The 14,754-nt window shown below is 38.1% G+C and overlaps 1 protein-coding gene across 8 annotated transcripts in view; it reads left to right on the forward strand.

The window, feature by feature from the left end:
* RPGR (retinitis pigmentosa GTPase regulator) overlaps positions 1 to 14,754 on the forward strand; it is an 80,149-nt gene that overhangs the window by 44,347 nt on the left and 21,048 nt on the right. For 6 of the 8 annotated variants that reach the window (XM_062183308.1, XM_062183307.1, XM_062183304.1 and 3 more), the window contains exons 14-15: positions 2,337 to 2,510; positions 12,995 to 13,165. In XM_062183308.1, the coding sequence (XP_062039292.1) occupies positions 2,337 to 2,510; positions 12,995 to 13,165 (345 nt within the window). Of the gene's footprint in view, positions 1 to 2,336; positions 2,515 to 3,111; positions 3,267 to 12,994; positions 13,166 to 14,754 lie in introns of all 8 variants that reach the window. The other 2 variants (XM_062183311.1, XM_062183309.1) reach the window with 2 other exon arrangements.

The following is a 14,754-nucleotide window of genomic DNA, read 5'->3' on the forward strand; positions in this document are numbered from 1 at the left end:
GCGCTGATCCGAAGCCAGGAGCCAGGTGCCAGGTGCCAGGTGCTTCTCCTGGTCTCCCATGCGGGTGCAGGGCCCAAGGACTTGGGCCATCCTCCACTGCCTTCCCGGGCCATAGCAGAGAGCTGGCCTGGAAGAGGGGCAACCGGGATAGAATCTGGCGCCCCAACCAGGACTAGAACCTGGTGTGCCGGCGCCGCAAGGCGGAGGGTTAGCCTGTTAAGCCACGGCACCGGCCTTATTTCTATTTTTTTAAAGATTTATTTATTTGAGAAGTAGAGTTACAGACAGTAAGAGGGAGAGACAGAGAGAAAGGTCTTCCATCCGCTGGTTCACTCCCCAAATGGCTGCAACGGCTGGAGCTGTGCCAATCTGAAGCCAGGAGCCTGGAGCTTCTTTTGGGTTTCCCACATGGGTGCAGAGGCCCAAGGACTTGGGCCACCTTCTACTGCTTTCCCAGGCCATATCAGAGAGCTGGATTGGAAGAGGAGCAGCTGGGACTAGAACTGGCACCTGTATGGGATGCCAGCGCCACAGCACTGCCCCTCTCATATAGTCCTTTTAAGTTTAGCTGCTACCAGGCCACCTTTAGTGAATAAAAGTATTTACTACACTATTTTTGTATATTAGTTTAAGTTTTCACCTGTTTTGGCTTAGTAATTTCTTTGGCAAAAATAATGAGCCTCTTCCAAGGCACAATTTTAAAAAATTGGTTTAATGTGATTTCACTATCCAGAGACCCACATTTGTCAGATATTTAGATTTATCACCTTGTCGAATTCATGTCAACAAATAAACTTCATATTTTTAATGTATTCAAACCCAATGTTTGATTCTAGAATAGTTTTTATACAAATCTTAACATTTTATCCTAAGTATTTTCTTGTCTAAATACTTTTTCATGTGTGCAAACTATTACAAGGCAAAGATATAATAGATGAAAGGAAGAGGCTCAGAAATTTGAAGATCCGTATAAAGGATTTTGTTTAGAAAAGAAAAAATATTCATTGCTATTTAACATATAGATAAAAAGATTGTGCATGCAGTTTTCATTTCACTTTTTTTAAGAAGTAAGCTATTAATTTTTTTCCAATTTTTAAATTTTTCATACTTTTATTTTCTTTGATTTTGTGAGTTTCATGGACTGAAAAGGCAAATCAGAGTTGAGAGTTTAGCCTAGATAATCAAGATGGTGATTGGAGCCCCTAGTTCCCATACTGGCATTCCTGGGTTCAATACCCAGCTCCATTTCCTGATGTCAGCTTTCTGCTAGTTCAGACCCGGGGAGGCAGTGGTGATGACTCAAGTAATTGGGTTCCTGCCATCCATGTAGGAGATCTGGATTGAGTTCCCAGCTCCTGGCCTAGGCCTGACTGCCCAGCTCTGGCCATTGTGAACAATGGGGAGTGGAGCAGCAGATGGAAGTACTTGCTCTCTTGTGTCTCTCTCTCTCTCTCTCTCTCTCTCTCTCTCTCTCTCTCTCTCTCTTCCTCTTCCTCTTCCTCTTCCTCTTTTTCTCTCTCATTCTCTGTGTGTGTGTGTGTCAGCTTCTTAATTTTTTAAAAAAATCAAAATTTGGAAATCAAAAGCTATGGGGAAGGTAGAAAAAAGTATACTGAACTACATTCAAGAAAAGTGTAAATTTTTTTAAAGATTTATTTATTTACTTGAGACCAGAGTTACAGACAGAGAGGGAGAGACAGAGAGAGAGGTCTTCCAACCACTGGTTCACTTCCCAAATGACCACAATGGCCAGAGCTGGGCTGATCTGAAGCCAGGAACCGGAGTTTCTTCTGGGTCTCCCACCCGGGTTCAGGGGCCCAAACACTTGGGCCATCTTCTAGCTTTCCCAGACCATCAGCAAGGATGCTAGATCAGAAGTGGAGCAGCTGGTACTCAAACTGGTGCTCATATGGGATGCCGGCACTACAGGTGGTGACTTTACCCACTATGCCCCAGCGCCGGCCCCAAGAAGTGTACATTTTTTAACAGCATCTGAAATCAGTCTGGAAATGTCTTATATGTAAGGACTGATTCAGATTGAGAAAAGAGAGTATTGATGGGGTTGTGATTAGTGACATAATTGAAATAAACAGTAAGAATTGAAAGCAAAACATAGGTGCATGTTACTAAATTAAATTACATGTGCCACAGACCGAAAGAATGGTATAAATTACCCCTAATTAAAAGGAAACTTCAACAAAACATCTGGTTAAAATGTATATCTTCATTCTTCTAGAGAAATTTGTAAAAATGTAAAACCTTGGCAGTAATTTATACTAGATAAGTTACCTTTGTCAACTAATAGTAGTATGACGATTACTTCAAAAAATTTACAGAAACAAGAAACATTTGTGAAACTGATGCAACCTACAACTCAGACTGGAAAGGATGATAATGAATATGAAGAGATGGCAAAAACGAAAGAAGGGAGGATGTATAAACAGCCTGTGGCAAAAGGGATATTCATGATGCAAGCAGCTGAAAGTATGGAAGCATTTTCAGATGAGGAAGTAGGTAATAATCCAGGCCAGATGGGGCCTCGGGCCAACACCAATGGAGAGGGTTTGCAAAAAGAGATACTTAGACATGAACATAAAAGTGATGTTGATGAGCATGCTTCTGAGGAAATAGAAAAGGAGAGTGCTGAAGGACACAGTCAGCAGGATTCAGAAGCAGAAGAAATAGTCTCTGGGACCGAAACTGAGCTGGCGAATATAAGAAAAAGTGAAGAGAATAGAAAAAATATTAGTACATTCTCTGATAACTTATCAGCTAGAGATATGAATATGGAGGATGAAGAAAATAAGCAATTTGTTAAGACAGGGAAATGTAGCAAGCAAGATGTGACCTTTGACAATGAAAGAGAATCAATAGAAGAGCAAGAGAGTTACATGGAAAGTGAAAGTGAGAGTCAGCAGGGTACAGCTGATGGATTCGAGCAGCCTGAGTCTATAGAATTTAGTAGTGGAGAGAAAGAGGATGATGAAGTGGAAACTTCCCCAAACCTGTGGTATAGTAGAAAATATATTGAACAAGAAAATGAGGAAGACATCGAACCCAAAATGTCGAAATTCATGACAAAATTTAATTTTAAGTGTGGCCATTTGTCAGAGATCCCAGAAGAGCAGGAAGGAGTAGATGATTCAGAAGAAAGTGACCTAGAGGAGCATGAGATAGAGGCAACTGGGCAAAATGTGGAGATGCTTGAAGCCAGAAAGGAGGATAAAGCAGAGATCCTGTCAGATGATCTTACAGACAGAGCAGAGGTGAGTGAAGGCAAGGGAAGCTTAGTGGAAGAGATAGAGGATGGCTCTAAAGGTGGAGCAGATGGAATCTGTGAGGAGGGTACTTCAGGAGTGCAACAGTGGCAAAGGGGGTTGGGGAAGGAAGAGGCAAAGAAAGACAAGGGAGTAGGAGAAATGGAGAACCTGAATAAGGACCTAAGAGAGGAGGAGGAATGGGAGGAGAGAGATGAGGAAGAATGGCAGAAAAGGGAGAGGGAACAAGGTCACCAGAGGGAAGGAAACCAAGAGATGGCAGAAGAAGGGGAGGAGCAATTAGAGGGGGAAGAAGAGGAGCAAGGAGAAGAGGAAGAGGGGGAGGAAGAAGGGAAAGAGGAGGAAGGAGAAGGTAGGCAAGAGGAAGGAGAGGGAGAAGGGGAGGAAGGAGAAAAGGGAGATGATAGGGGAGAGGAGATGGGAGAAGGGGGTGAGAAGGAAAGAGGAGAGGGAGGAGAGATGGGGGAGGAGGTAGGGGAGGAAGGAGAAGAGGATGAGGAGGAAGGTGAGGGAGAGGAAAGAGGAGAGGGAGGAGAGAGGGGGGAGGAGGAAGGAGAGGAAGAAGAAGAGGATGAGGAGGAAGGTGAAGGAGAGGAAAGAGAAGAGGAAGGAGAGAGGGGGGAGGAGGAAGGGGAGGAAGAAGAGGATGAGGGGGAAGGTGAAGGAGAGGAAAGAGAAGAGGAAGGAGAGAGGGGGGAGGAGGAAGGGGAGGAAGCAGAAGAGGATGAGGAGGAAGGTGAAGGAGAGGAAAGAGAAGAGGGAGGAGAGATGGGGGAGGAGGAAGGGGAGGAAGAAGAAGAGGATGAGGAGGAAGGTGAAGGAGAGGAAAGAGAAGAGGAAGGAGAGAGGAGGGAGGAGGAAGGGGAGGAAGAAGAAGAGGATGAGGAGGAAGGTGAAGGAGAGGAAAGAGAAGAGGAAGGAGAGAGGGGGGAGGAGGAAGGGGAGGAAGGAGAAGAGGATGAGGAGGAAGGTGAAGGAGAGGAAAGAGAAGAGGAAGGAGAGAGGGGGGAGGAGGAAGGGGAGGAAGGAGAAGAAGGAGAGGGGAAAGAGGATGGGAAAGAAGAAGAAGGGGAGGGGAAAGAAGAGGAGGGGGGAGAGGAGGAAGGAGAAGGGGAGGAGGAGGAAGGAGAAGAAGAAGGAGAAGAGGAAGAAGGAGAAGGGAAGGAAAGGGAAAGGAAGGAGAAGGGAGAGGAAGAATATGGGAGCAATGGAGAAGAGGAAGAAGTAGACTGTGAGGAAGAAGGGAAATACCAGGAGACAGGTGAAGACGATCAAAGGCAGAAAAGACAAAATGAGGGAGACAAATTTAAAAAAGTGGGCAAAAAAATAAGGTCTATGAAATATGGCAAACATAGAACACATAAAAAAGCTTTGATTACTAACATGGAGGTAAAGAGAAGAGAGCAGAGGTTCAAAATGCTAGGGCAATCAAAACAACTTTCAGAAAATGTACCACCAGGTTCCAAAAAATTCTGGAATAATGTGTTACCACAGTATTTGGAATTGAAGTAACAGACTTTAAGTTTGATTAGGTTATTACCAGCCAAACCATTGTAACACTTTGTATATAATAGGCACTCACTACTTTTTGTTAAGTTGATTTTCAGTTACGATTATTTTACTTGTGATGAAAAAACAACTGATACCAGTTGTGTGAGGGGTGAAAAACAACAAGAGGCACTAGTAAATTTTGGTTCCTCTTAAACAAGTATCTTAAGATGTTTTTATCAAGATTATAACTCGCTAACTAGAAAATATCAAAAATAATGTCAGATAATTAACATTATATATTTTTGTTAGACATATTTAGGAAATAGAAGTATATTATAAGTGTATTTGTAGATATATTTTTAAATGGTACAGATTCTTAAGGCCTATAATTTTTATAAATGTTTGCATTTTTTAGCTTGTGTTTACAGTTACCTACCACAAAGAATAATTTTACAAAAATGGATGGTATTCTAAAGCTAATATGAAGAACTCATATTTTAAAGTAGTGTTGTCTTTTTACCTTTTATGTGTCCATTTTGTAAAAAAATGTCCAAATTAGTAACTTTGTTCAGAACTTAAATCCTAATAATATCGTCTCTTTTGGTTATTGTCTAGTCAGATGACAGTATATCTAACGAAATAGAAATGGACTCAAATGTATAATCTGGAAAGCTTTAAAACTTTATTTATTGGCCAGGCAAAGCTATTCAGTGGACCTCAGGTTCTTTATCTGTATAATGGAATGGAAGAGGTGATAGGATAATTATAATCCCTTCTGACTCTTGAATTATTTTCATTCTAACATGCTGATTTACTCCATCATTTTTGTTATTTTTATAATAAACTATTTAAGGAAGAAAATTACACTTTGAAATTAAATTTTCTATAAAATACTGTCCTTTACTGTTCAGATTTTGTGACAACTTTAACATCTCTTGTCTTCTGTAATTCCATACTTCTAAACTCTTGTCATTTCCTAGCATTAACTGTATTGTCAGAACCTTCATTCCCAATATCTTCTTTGTGCCATCAATGTGTGCTTTATTGACTGTTCTGTAATTTTTGGTTTCTCCATCACATGTCAAGTTTCAAGTAAAATAAAAGTTAAATGTATACATTCAGTAATTGTTTGTAAAAAGAAAAACTGTCTAACATTAGATACTGAATTTTAGAGATTCTCACTACTATTAGAATAATTTTACTATTAGTGAAAAGAAAAACTAATATTAGATACTGAATTTTTGATTCTCACTAGAGTAATTTCAGTCTTCCCTTAAAATTTTCAGTATATTGCTGGTTTGTTTAGTTGGTTAGTCATAACTTCCTTTTCAACTGACTTCCTTTCCCAGTCCTTTCCATATCTTAGACATAAGGGATTTCTAGTACTTTACTGAGGAGGATTTTGATGGTAAACTTCTTGTGAACATTGTAGAGTTGAATTATTTGCTGTTTGGATTCTCTGTGAATGAGAAAGAATAAAAGTATGAGGGAAAGGACTAACATCATACAAAATGAAAAATTTCCTAGGAGAAACTGTAAATTTTATCTCAGCTTCAAGGATCTGATAGCTTCCCCTAACTGACCAGATATACTGATTTGGCATTGCAGTGCTTTACCAAAGTCTAGCATACTCATTAAATGTTGAATAGTATTAATACTATGATAAAATATATGTAACAAATATAGTCATTTAAAAAGTAGACAAAATGATTCAATTAAGATAGGTGACACAGGTGGGATTCATAAATCAAAAAACTTCAGGGAGATAAACTCTTGAACTCTTCCACTGTAGAAATAATCATCTGACGATACTGAAGCAATGTCCTAAAATGTACCCATAGACCTCTTCAGGATTTGAAGTGGTCTAGATTTCCATTTTAAACAGCATTTTTTACCCATTTCTTCACATTTCTCTAGCCAAAACTTTTTTGTGCTCTTTAGAAATAACGGTTCATATAAGCATAGTGTTCTGGCCAAAAGAGCACTGGCCTACTCATTTTGAGACCAGAACTCTACTTCCAGCTTTGTACTTTGGAGCTCCTTAAACTTGAGTCAGTTTCTTAGCCTTTTTTGGCCTCAGTTTCTTCATCTAGAAAAGTACAGAACTAGAATTGGAGACTAGGAACACCAGTTAGTCATTATCAACTAGAGTTTTGTCAGAACTCGTATTCTTTTTCTTTAATGCCAGTATTATAGTTTAGTCACCGAAATCACCCCATCTTCAAGTTAACTAGCATATATTTATATCAAAGCAGTTATCATAAACTAAGCATACCAACTTCCTGTACCCACTGTCTAGTGAACATTTATGTAATTATATATATATATTTGCACATCTAGCACCCTCTATTAAGTTTATGAAAAGGAATTTATTGCTGGTTAGTGGGGAAGGTGGGGGTAAAAGGGTAAAAGAATCAGATCTTACTAGACTTTCCTGAACAAAAGTGATTTAAATATTTATAAATCATATGACTCTTAGGAGAGAAAGAAAAGGAAATTTAAGAATGGGACCACTGTGTCATGAATTAACACTTGATTACATATGTTAAAATAAGTGGTTCCTTATTGTCCCCATCTGCTGGTTGGATTGCTCAGGCTTTTACTATAGTTTGTCACTGGTCCTTAACTGAGGGAGGTGTGAGTTTTATATGTAGAATCAATTGAGTTACCGTTTTCTGATAAGGATTCTGGCAGAAAGACTTTAAGGTAAGCTGCAAAGGAGAACCACAGGAGCATCTGCTGTTGCTGAACAGCAGCTCGCGAGGTGAGTGCAATTGAAATGTTTTCTGTTTTTTCACTATAAAAATGAACTTGCCGTAAATGTACAAGGAAGCTTCAGAAAGTTTGTGTAAATAGAATTAAAAGATAATAAAAAATCTCCGTGAACTTTTAAAGCCCCCTTGCGTGTGTCAGAAATGAAATGCAGACATGGAGGAAGGTGCTGTGATTCCTACCTTCATTCTTTCCATTGTGAAAGTACCTTACACTTAGCATTTGGTCTGTATTATCCATCAAAAAATACCAGAACAGAAACTTCCCCAAGTGAGATAGATTTCAAAAAGTAAGGGCAGTTTACAGTCAACCTCATGTGGTCCTCATACCTGTTATGGACTTTGGGTACAGATTTCTCAAAAGAACACTATTTCTTTTTTTCTTTTCTTTTCTTTTTTTTTTTTTAAGGGAAAGGGCTTATTGGGGAACACCCTACAGACGGGAGTGAAGGAAAAAGAGAAAGAATAAGAGAGAGAGAGAGAGACAGAGGAGAGAAGATAGAGTAGAGAGACGAGCCAAGAGAAAGGAGCCGAGAGGAGAGAGCGCAGGAGAGAAGAACCAAGAGAGCACGTGTTCAGGAACAGGCCCTTTTAAAACTTCGCCTGAGGATGGGCAGGGAAGCAGGAGCAGCGAATCCCATTAGGATGGGGGTGGAGCCTGGCTCAGGTAGCTGTGCCATGCAGCCACCTGTTTAAAACTGCCTGCCCCAAGAACACTATTTCTTAACAATGCTCTTCCATTTCCTGAAACCCGTATGCTCTTAAACCCATTCTGCCCAAAGACAAGTATGATCTGGAGCTGAATCTGTGTTTTTCTCCATTAAATCCCTAATTAATGAGAAGAAAACGATTTTGTATTGTGGGTGCAGAGAGTAAGGTATTTCTCCTGATCTCAAGTAACTCTCGGGCTATTTCTAGGTTGAGCAGAAATTTAGTAATATGGTGGAGTGCTTTAGGCTGCAACTTCAGCAGCACAGATAAAGGTTAGGAAAGAGCTTCCAAAGAGTGAGTGGTGAAACTTGATTGAAATCAGGTCAAGTAAAACGTAACCCAACAAAGGAATTGAGGAGAAGGGGGATTTGTAGTATGATGGAGTCATGAGAGTGTTTTGGTGTGACTGCAGCCTCAAGTGTATTTTGTTCCTAAATAGAAAAGCAAAGGACCTTGATGTGTTTGTGAAACAAGTCAAACCAAAAAAGTAAGTTGACCACACTTAGGTTTTTGTTAGATTATTCTGGCAGCGTTATGGAGGGTGGACTGGAAGGAGTCAGGGATACAAGTTTGAAGGAAGTTATGGTAGACCTGGCAAGGAATGAAGAGGCCCTGGACTAGGACAGTGGGGAGACAGGGGGGGATGTAGAAATGGGGATGTGTGTTAGCAAGAGCGATTTAGGGATAGAATTGAAGGATTTAATAAAAGAGATGTGGCTGAGAGGGACAGAGAAGGCTAGGCTTTTCTTATTTCTGGCTTAGAGAAATAAATGGAAAGAGCACAGTTCTCTAAGATTGGGAATAGGGGAGTAGGAACATGTGAAGATGGTGGTTTTGAACTTGTTAATTTCAGATTATCTCCAGGAAATGTTCAGTAGAGAGACATGGATCTGGAGCTCAAAGGGGATTGCTGAGTATCACCTGCTTATATATGTAGTTAAAACTAAATTTGAGTGAGAAAGAATTCCTAGTGTGAAAAGAGAAAAGACCTAAAGATATAATCAGTAGGTAAGGGGGAGGTTGAGAAAGGGACCTCTGAAAAGAAGGGGGAGGGAACACTTACTGGAAAAGAGAGGTGGCACCCAAGCCAAGGAAGAGGTTTCTGGAGGAAGGAGTGATAGAGGCTGCATAGGGGGCCAAAGTCAAACCACATTGTGAAAAAAGAATGAGCTCCAGGAAGTTTGATTTGTAGAGAGATAGAATCAGAACTAAACTTTGAAAAACACATATCATTGAATGCTACTGGCATATTCCTAGGAGACATATCCCAGAGACTTTAGTACTCAGAAAAAAATCCTAAATTTTTATTTGCTGTTCATATATACTGTAGTAGGTCAGAATGGGATGTTAACTGCTAGGAGCATGTGAGCCAGAAGACTGCAATACTTTAAACATCAAAGTGTAAGAAAAAAGAAAAAAAGCAACAACTATGAGGGCAGCCATTATAATCTTTCAGTTCTTTAAGTAAGATCAGGAAAGAGCATGGACTCTGGAGTCCAGCAGACTAGCCTTCCACTGGGATGTGTCCTATGTATGGACATCTGGAAAAGATTTTTAAAAAATCCTCCTAAGTCATAATAATCTTCCTAAGTCTTTTAATAAAGGAAGGATAGGATCTTTTGTTAATTATATTATGGGTGCTCAGCAAATGGTAACCTGTATCATGCTAATTGTCCTCTCTGGTCACAAAAATCAGATGCAAAGCTACACTTACAAATCTCCAAATCACCAACAGATGTTTATAAATTTAGTCCTGTGAACCTGATTTTGGTATAATTACAACATAATGACTAAAAATTTGGCTTATAGTAATAGACCCATGGGAATAAAGTAGATTATAATAATGATAACTCTTAAATATGAGGTGGAATGAAACTTTATTATACACCATACATGAGTTAATGGGTCTAGAATTCCCCCTCAGTGTTTGAAGCTGATTGCCTTCATGTGACTGTGGGTGATAGTTCATTTTACAAGTAAACTATGAAGTGTGTTAATTATGTGCCATTCTTAGGCTTTGAGTGTTAAAGCAAGATTTGGAAAACAGTGCTTAGATTTTTATTTAATGTCCTTCCCAGTCACTGCTACTGCCTCAATGACTTCTATTGTAGTTTAAACAGGAACTTATGTATTAGCTTTTCCTGTCCTGAAAACACCCCCCCCAAGAAACCCCTCTAAGTTGATATTTTAAAATATGTACCTCTTTACCTGTACAACTTGAATATAAAATTTTACACTATATTAACCTATTTGGAAATATTTTCTACCCTATATATGACATTGAGACATGTTATAAATCCAGAATTGTAGCATGAAATATCATTCCTTATGTTTTGAGGATTTTATTTTACTTAAAAACAATATGCACAGAGATGCATATCTCATAAGTGTATAGCTCAATATATTTTTTACAAACTGAACACACCCATCCCAAACTGATCAGCCTTCAAACTAAAGAAAAGTACAGTATCTTTGGCTTCCTTCAAGTATGCAGTGTAATTATATTCTAAAGCAAACTGAAACTGAGAACATTTGCTTTCTTGATATTCCCCATTAAGAAATTTAAAAAGTGTTTCCCCAGGCCAGACTGCAGCTTGCAGTGCTATGTTTGAAGAATGAAACAGAATCTTTCTGTGAGAGGCCACACCTATTCACTTCTTTACCGTAGTTCTAACACAAGATGCACACTTGTCCATTCCAGGCTACCTCTGTATGTCTTATATGGTTCTAGTGCTAAATCTACTTAAACTTTGCCCTTTCTTTTTATAAAATGACAGTATTCTGCCAATCTCTCCTAAGTTGTTTCAGTTTGAAGGTAAGTGCTTTCTGTGATTTAAAGTAGTTGTCCAGATGTATATAGAATAATTTTAAATGTGCTTAGTAAGTGCACCGATGATGTGATTTCTAGTAGAAGCTATCATTTTCTAATAGTTTTCTCAAACTTAGAAAATGGTTTAGTTCCAACTTCTTCATAGCCATAGATCTCCTTAGTTAATGAGTAAAATTATAATTCATTGCAAGAGATGAGTGTTTTGTCTTTTGCTTCTAAAATAAGATGAAACTCCTTTTATAATACGATGTTATTCTATGATTACTTTAGTACCATAGTTAACAAGCTTGATTAGAGTTGACCCAGGTGCTAAATTAGCCAAACTCTCCATGTGAGGACTATGCTGGAAACACTGCTCACTGACTATCTTTCTATGGGGCAGAGGGTCATGTTGGAACTTCTCTGTCTCAGCAGCACTGTTCTTTCTAGTTAGTCTTTCATTTATGTATATTTGTGAATATATTATTTATGAGTCATAAGTTTAAACCTAATAGCCTTCTCATTTCATTTCAAAATAGCCTTTGATAATTTTAGCTACTCATAGTACATATCTGGCTAGGCAAAATGTAAGTCACTTGGAGGGGAAAATCATGCAGAAAAAAGGAAAGTGTTAGAAGTTGTTGATTAACTCTACCCATCCCTTGATATAGCAGCTGTTCTCCCTGGTGCCATGCTTCTTTCCCAAGTTCCCTTACATACATTGTCTCATGACCTTGGATTATCCTAAGTCAAATTGTCCCAAAATTACTTTCGAAACTCTTTTTTCAATCTTGTTTCACTTACAGATTGTCTTTTTTGGTGAGAATGCTGTTACTCTTAGTACTACTAGCCTGAGCATACAATTTATATTTTTTACTAAGGTATGCAATATAAATGCATTCTCTCCCTAGCCTGAACTCTCCCATTTTGCATTTTCGCCAGGAGACTGTGAGTTATTATCAGCGTTTTTTTCAAATCAGCAACTGCAGATTTTGAGTTTCAGGCTTTAGCCTTAATCAGATACCCACTAGGAAACTAGTGATCACTGAAAACTAGTTACAGTGCTTACGGGGATATAAAGCTTGTATATAGTCTGAAGTAAATATTGCCAAGGTGCATTTGTACCAGTCTTATTCAAGGGGGTGAATGGTACTGATCCACCTATCTTAGAGGCTGTTAAAATTCTAGTGAAGTGTGTAAATGAAAAGCATAGCAGGAAGTCCCTTGAAGACATTAATCTCTTAGTGAAAGTCAGTAAAAATATTCTATACAAAGTATGAAACTGTAAAAATAAAAAACCTTCAGTTTAGAATAAAAATATTATCTTCTACCTATACTTAAGCATTATATGATGTACTGTCAGTTTATCAAATCTATAGACAAATTGTTTAATAATTTGGATTATGTAGACCAAGTTCTGCCTCTGTATGATTTTCCCTCTGCTGTTAATAATCAAGAACAAACCATTTAAGCTGTGTGTCCCTTTGTCTTGTTCCTGGAATGTAAATACTTAATCTTTCTATTGAATATCAGTGAATTGTGCATCTGAAGTGATTTTAAATACTTATGTTTTAGAAAATGAACCATAGATATATTATGCCATGGTAGATAGAAAACTTTTTAATTTCTCTTAAGTTTAAAAGCATGATTTTGAGACAGCTAAGAAAGTACGTTCAAATTTTTTTTCCCCATTTTAAACTTGCCATAGGTGCTAATATAATTTTGGTAATTCTAGTCATTGAAATAGAGCAGCATGCATAAAATGCTTGGTAATCAAGTAACTTGATATTCAGCGTGGGTTCAGTGTTTTATTTCCTCAATTTTAGTATGTAAATTAACATTCTGTGTTCTTAGAGTATAAATTATTTGTGAGAGCAATATTAAATTTTTTAAAAGGAAGTCTTATGCTTCTTTGTTGATTAACTTTGTCACAGGATCACAAATTATTAGAAACTGAGGAAGTGGAACCAGAAAGCATGCATGAGAATATTAACACTGATAATGAGAATTCTATAGGAGATAAAGAAAGCACTCCTGCCATTGACCATGGTGAAGTTGAAGGGTTAGAAAGAACTTATGATAACTCAACTGAAGCCATTGAAAAGGTATGATGATAAATGTTTAAATCCTGAGATCCTGTCTGTAAGAAAGCATGTGGGGCCATTGGATCCTGCAGAGGGCAGATTCCAATTTCCTTTGGAGACAGAAATACTTATATGAATAATTTCATTTGTATAATACTTATATGAATAATTTCATTTGTGTGCTCTAGGAAAGGCTTTGGCTAATTTATGAATCAGGAACACTTTGTCCCTAGGCTACTTTCTACATTTCTTTATAGCATTCTGTTCCCAGCATGAGAGGAAAGCAGCTGGTATAGGCCACTGTTGGAAAGTGAACCAAGAAGCTCAGCATATGTATGGTCCTTGAATGCTAAATTGGCCAAGTTAGGAACACTGGCACTGGTAGCAGAATTGGAATATGTGTGTGTACATGTGTACTTCTGTTTACATATATATGGACAGCTGGAAGTTGGTCACAGCAGTCTAGACAAAGAAGAGGTATAGGAGGTGGTATCACTGAAGTAGCATAACTGTCCTGAAATTGGAAGTAGGACTGCAAAAAACAATTTCTTTCATTTGACTATTTTGCCTGAGAATGACCTGCTAAGAGACAGTTGGCAGATTTTTATTAACTCATTTGTTAACAATACTCTGAATTAATTTCAGAGGTTACAGAATTCTGAAATCCAAACTGAATGACATTGTATCCATTTATTTTCATTCTCATTTTGTTTGGACCTCTCATGCACAATGCTATTAGTCAGGCTTTTTAGTTGCTGAAACATTCTCATCAAGGTTCTTATGTCTTAACTTGGATTTATTCCTTTTTGCCCCATTCCATTCTTCTTTTCTTTAACACAGACAAGCACTGAAACGTACATTTTATTTGAATGTGTACTTGAGAAACATGTTGTTCTGTGTGGGTGTACTTTTAATTTAAAACAGAGATGGGGAACCTTTTTGCTGCCAAGGGCCATTTGGATATTTACAGCATCATTTGTGGGCCATTCAAAATCATCAAATTAAAAATTAGACTGCTATACTTTTATTGAATTTCAAGTCCCACATACAGTTGCCTTGGTAGGGCCAGACCAAATGATTTTGTAGGCCTTACATGGACCGTGGGCTGGATGTTCCGCACCTCTGAATTAAAAGGTGTTGCTATGCTGTAGAGGTCGTTTTTTTCCTTCTTTTCCAAAGATTCCTCTCACTGACAAAAAAAAACGTCCTAGCAGGTATTGTTTACTTTCAGAAGGGGAAAATGATTCTGATAATAGACAGTATTAAGAGCTCAGGCTAGGGTGATCTTAGAATTCTTTAACATATGAATCATTATACACCAGTCTGAGATTGCGAATTGTTAAAGACAAACCACATGCCAATTAGTGCTCCAGAATCTTCTGTGAGAAGAATTCAAATCATGTATTTTTTCAAAAATCATACAATTTTCAGCTAGGATATTGGTAATCATTCTGTATCTAAGGCCCCTCATTTTATAGGAGTCTAACAAAGTGAAGTAATTGTCACATGTTTATGTCATTAGCTAGAAACAGACTCTGGAACTCTACTTAAAAATGAAGGCTAGATTTTCTAACACAGCACAAATATGTTTTTTTTTTCATATTGCCTCT

Source organism: Lepus europaeus, chromosome X, assembly GCF_033115175.1.
Source record: "Lepus europaeus isolate LE1 chromosome X, mLepTim1.pri, whole genome shotgun sequence".
Taxonomy (NCBI): domain Eukaryota; kingdom Metazoa; phylum Chordata; class Mammalia; order Lagomorpha; family Leporidae; genus Lepus; species Lepus europaeus.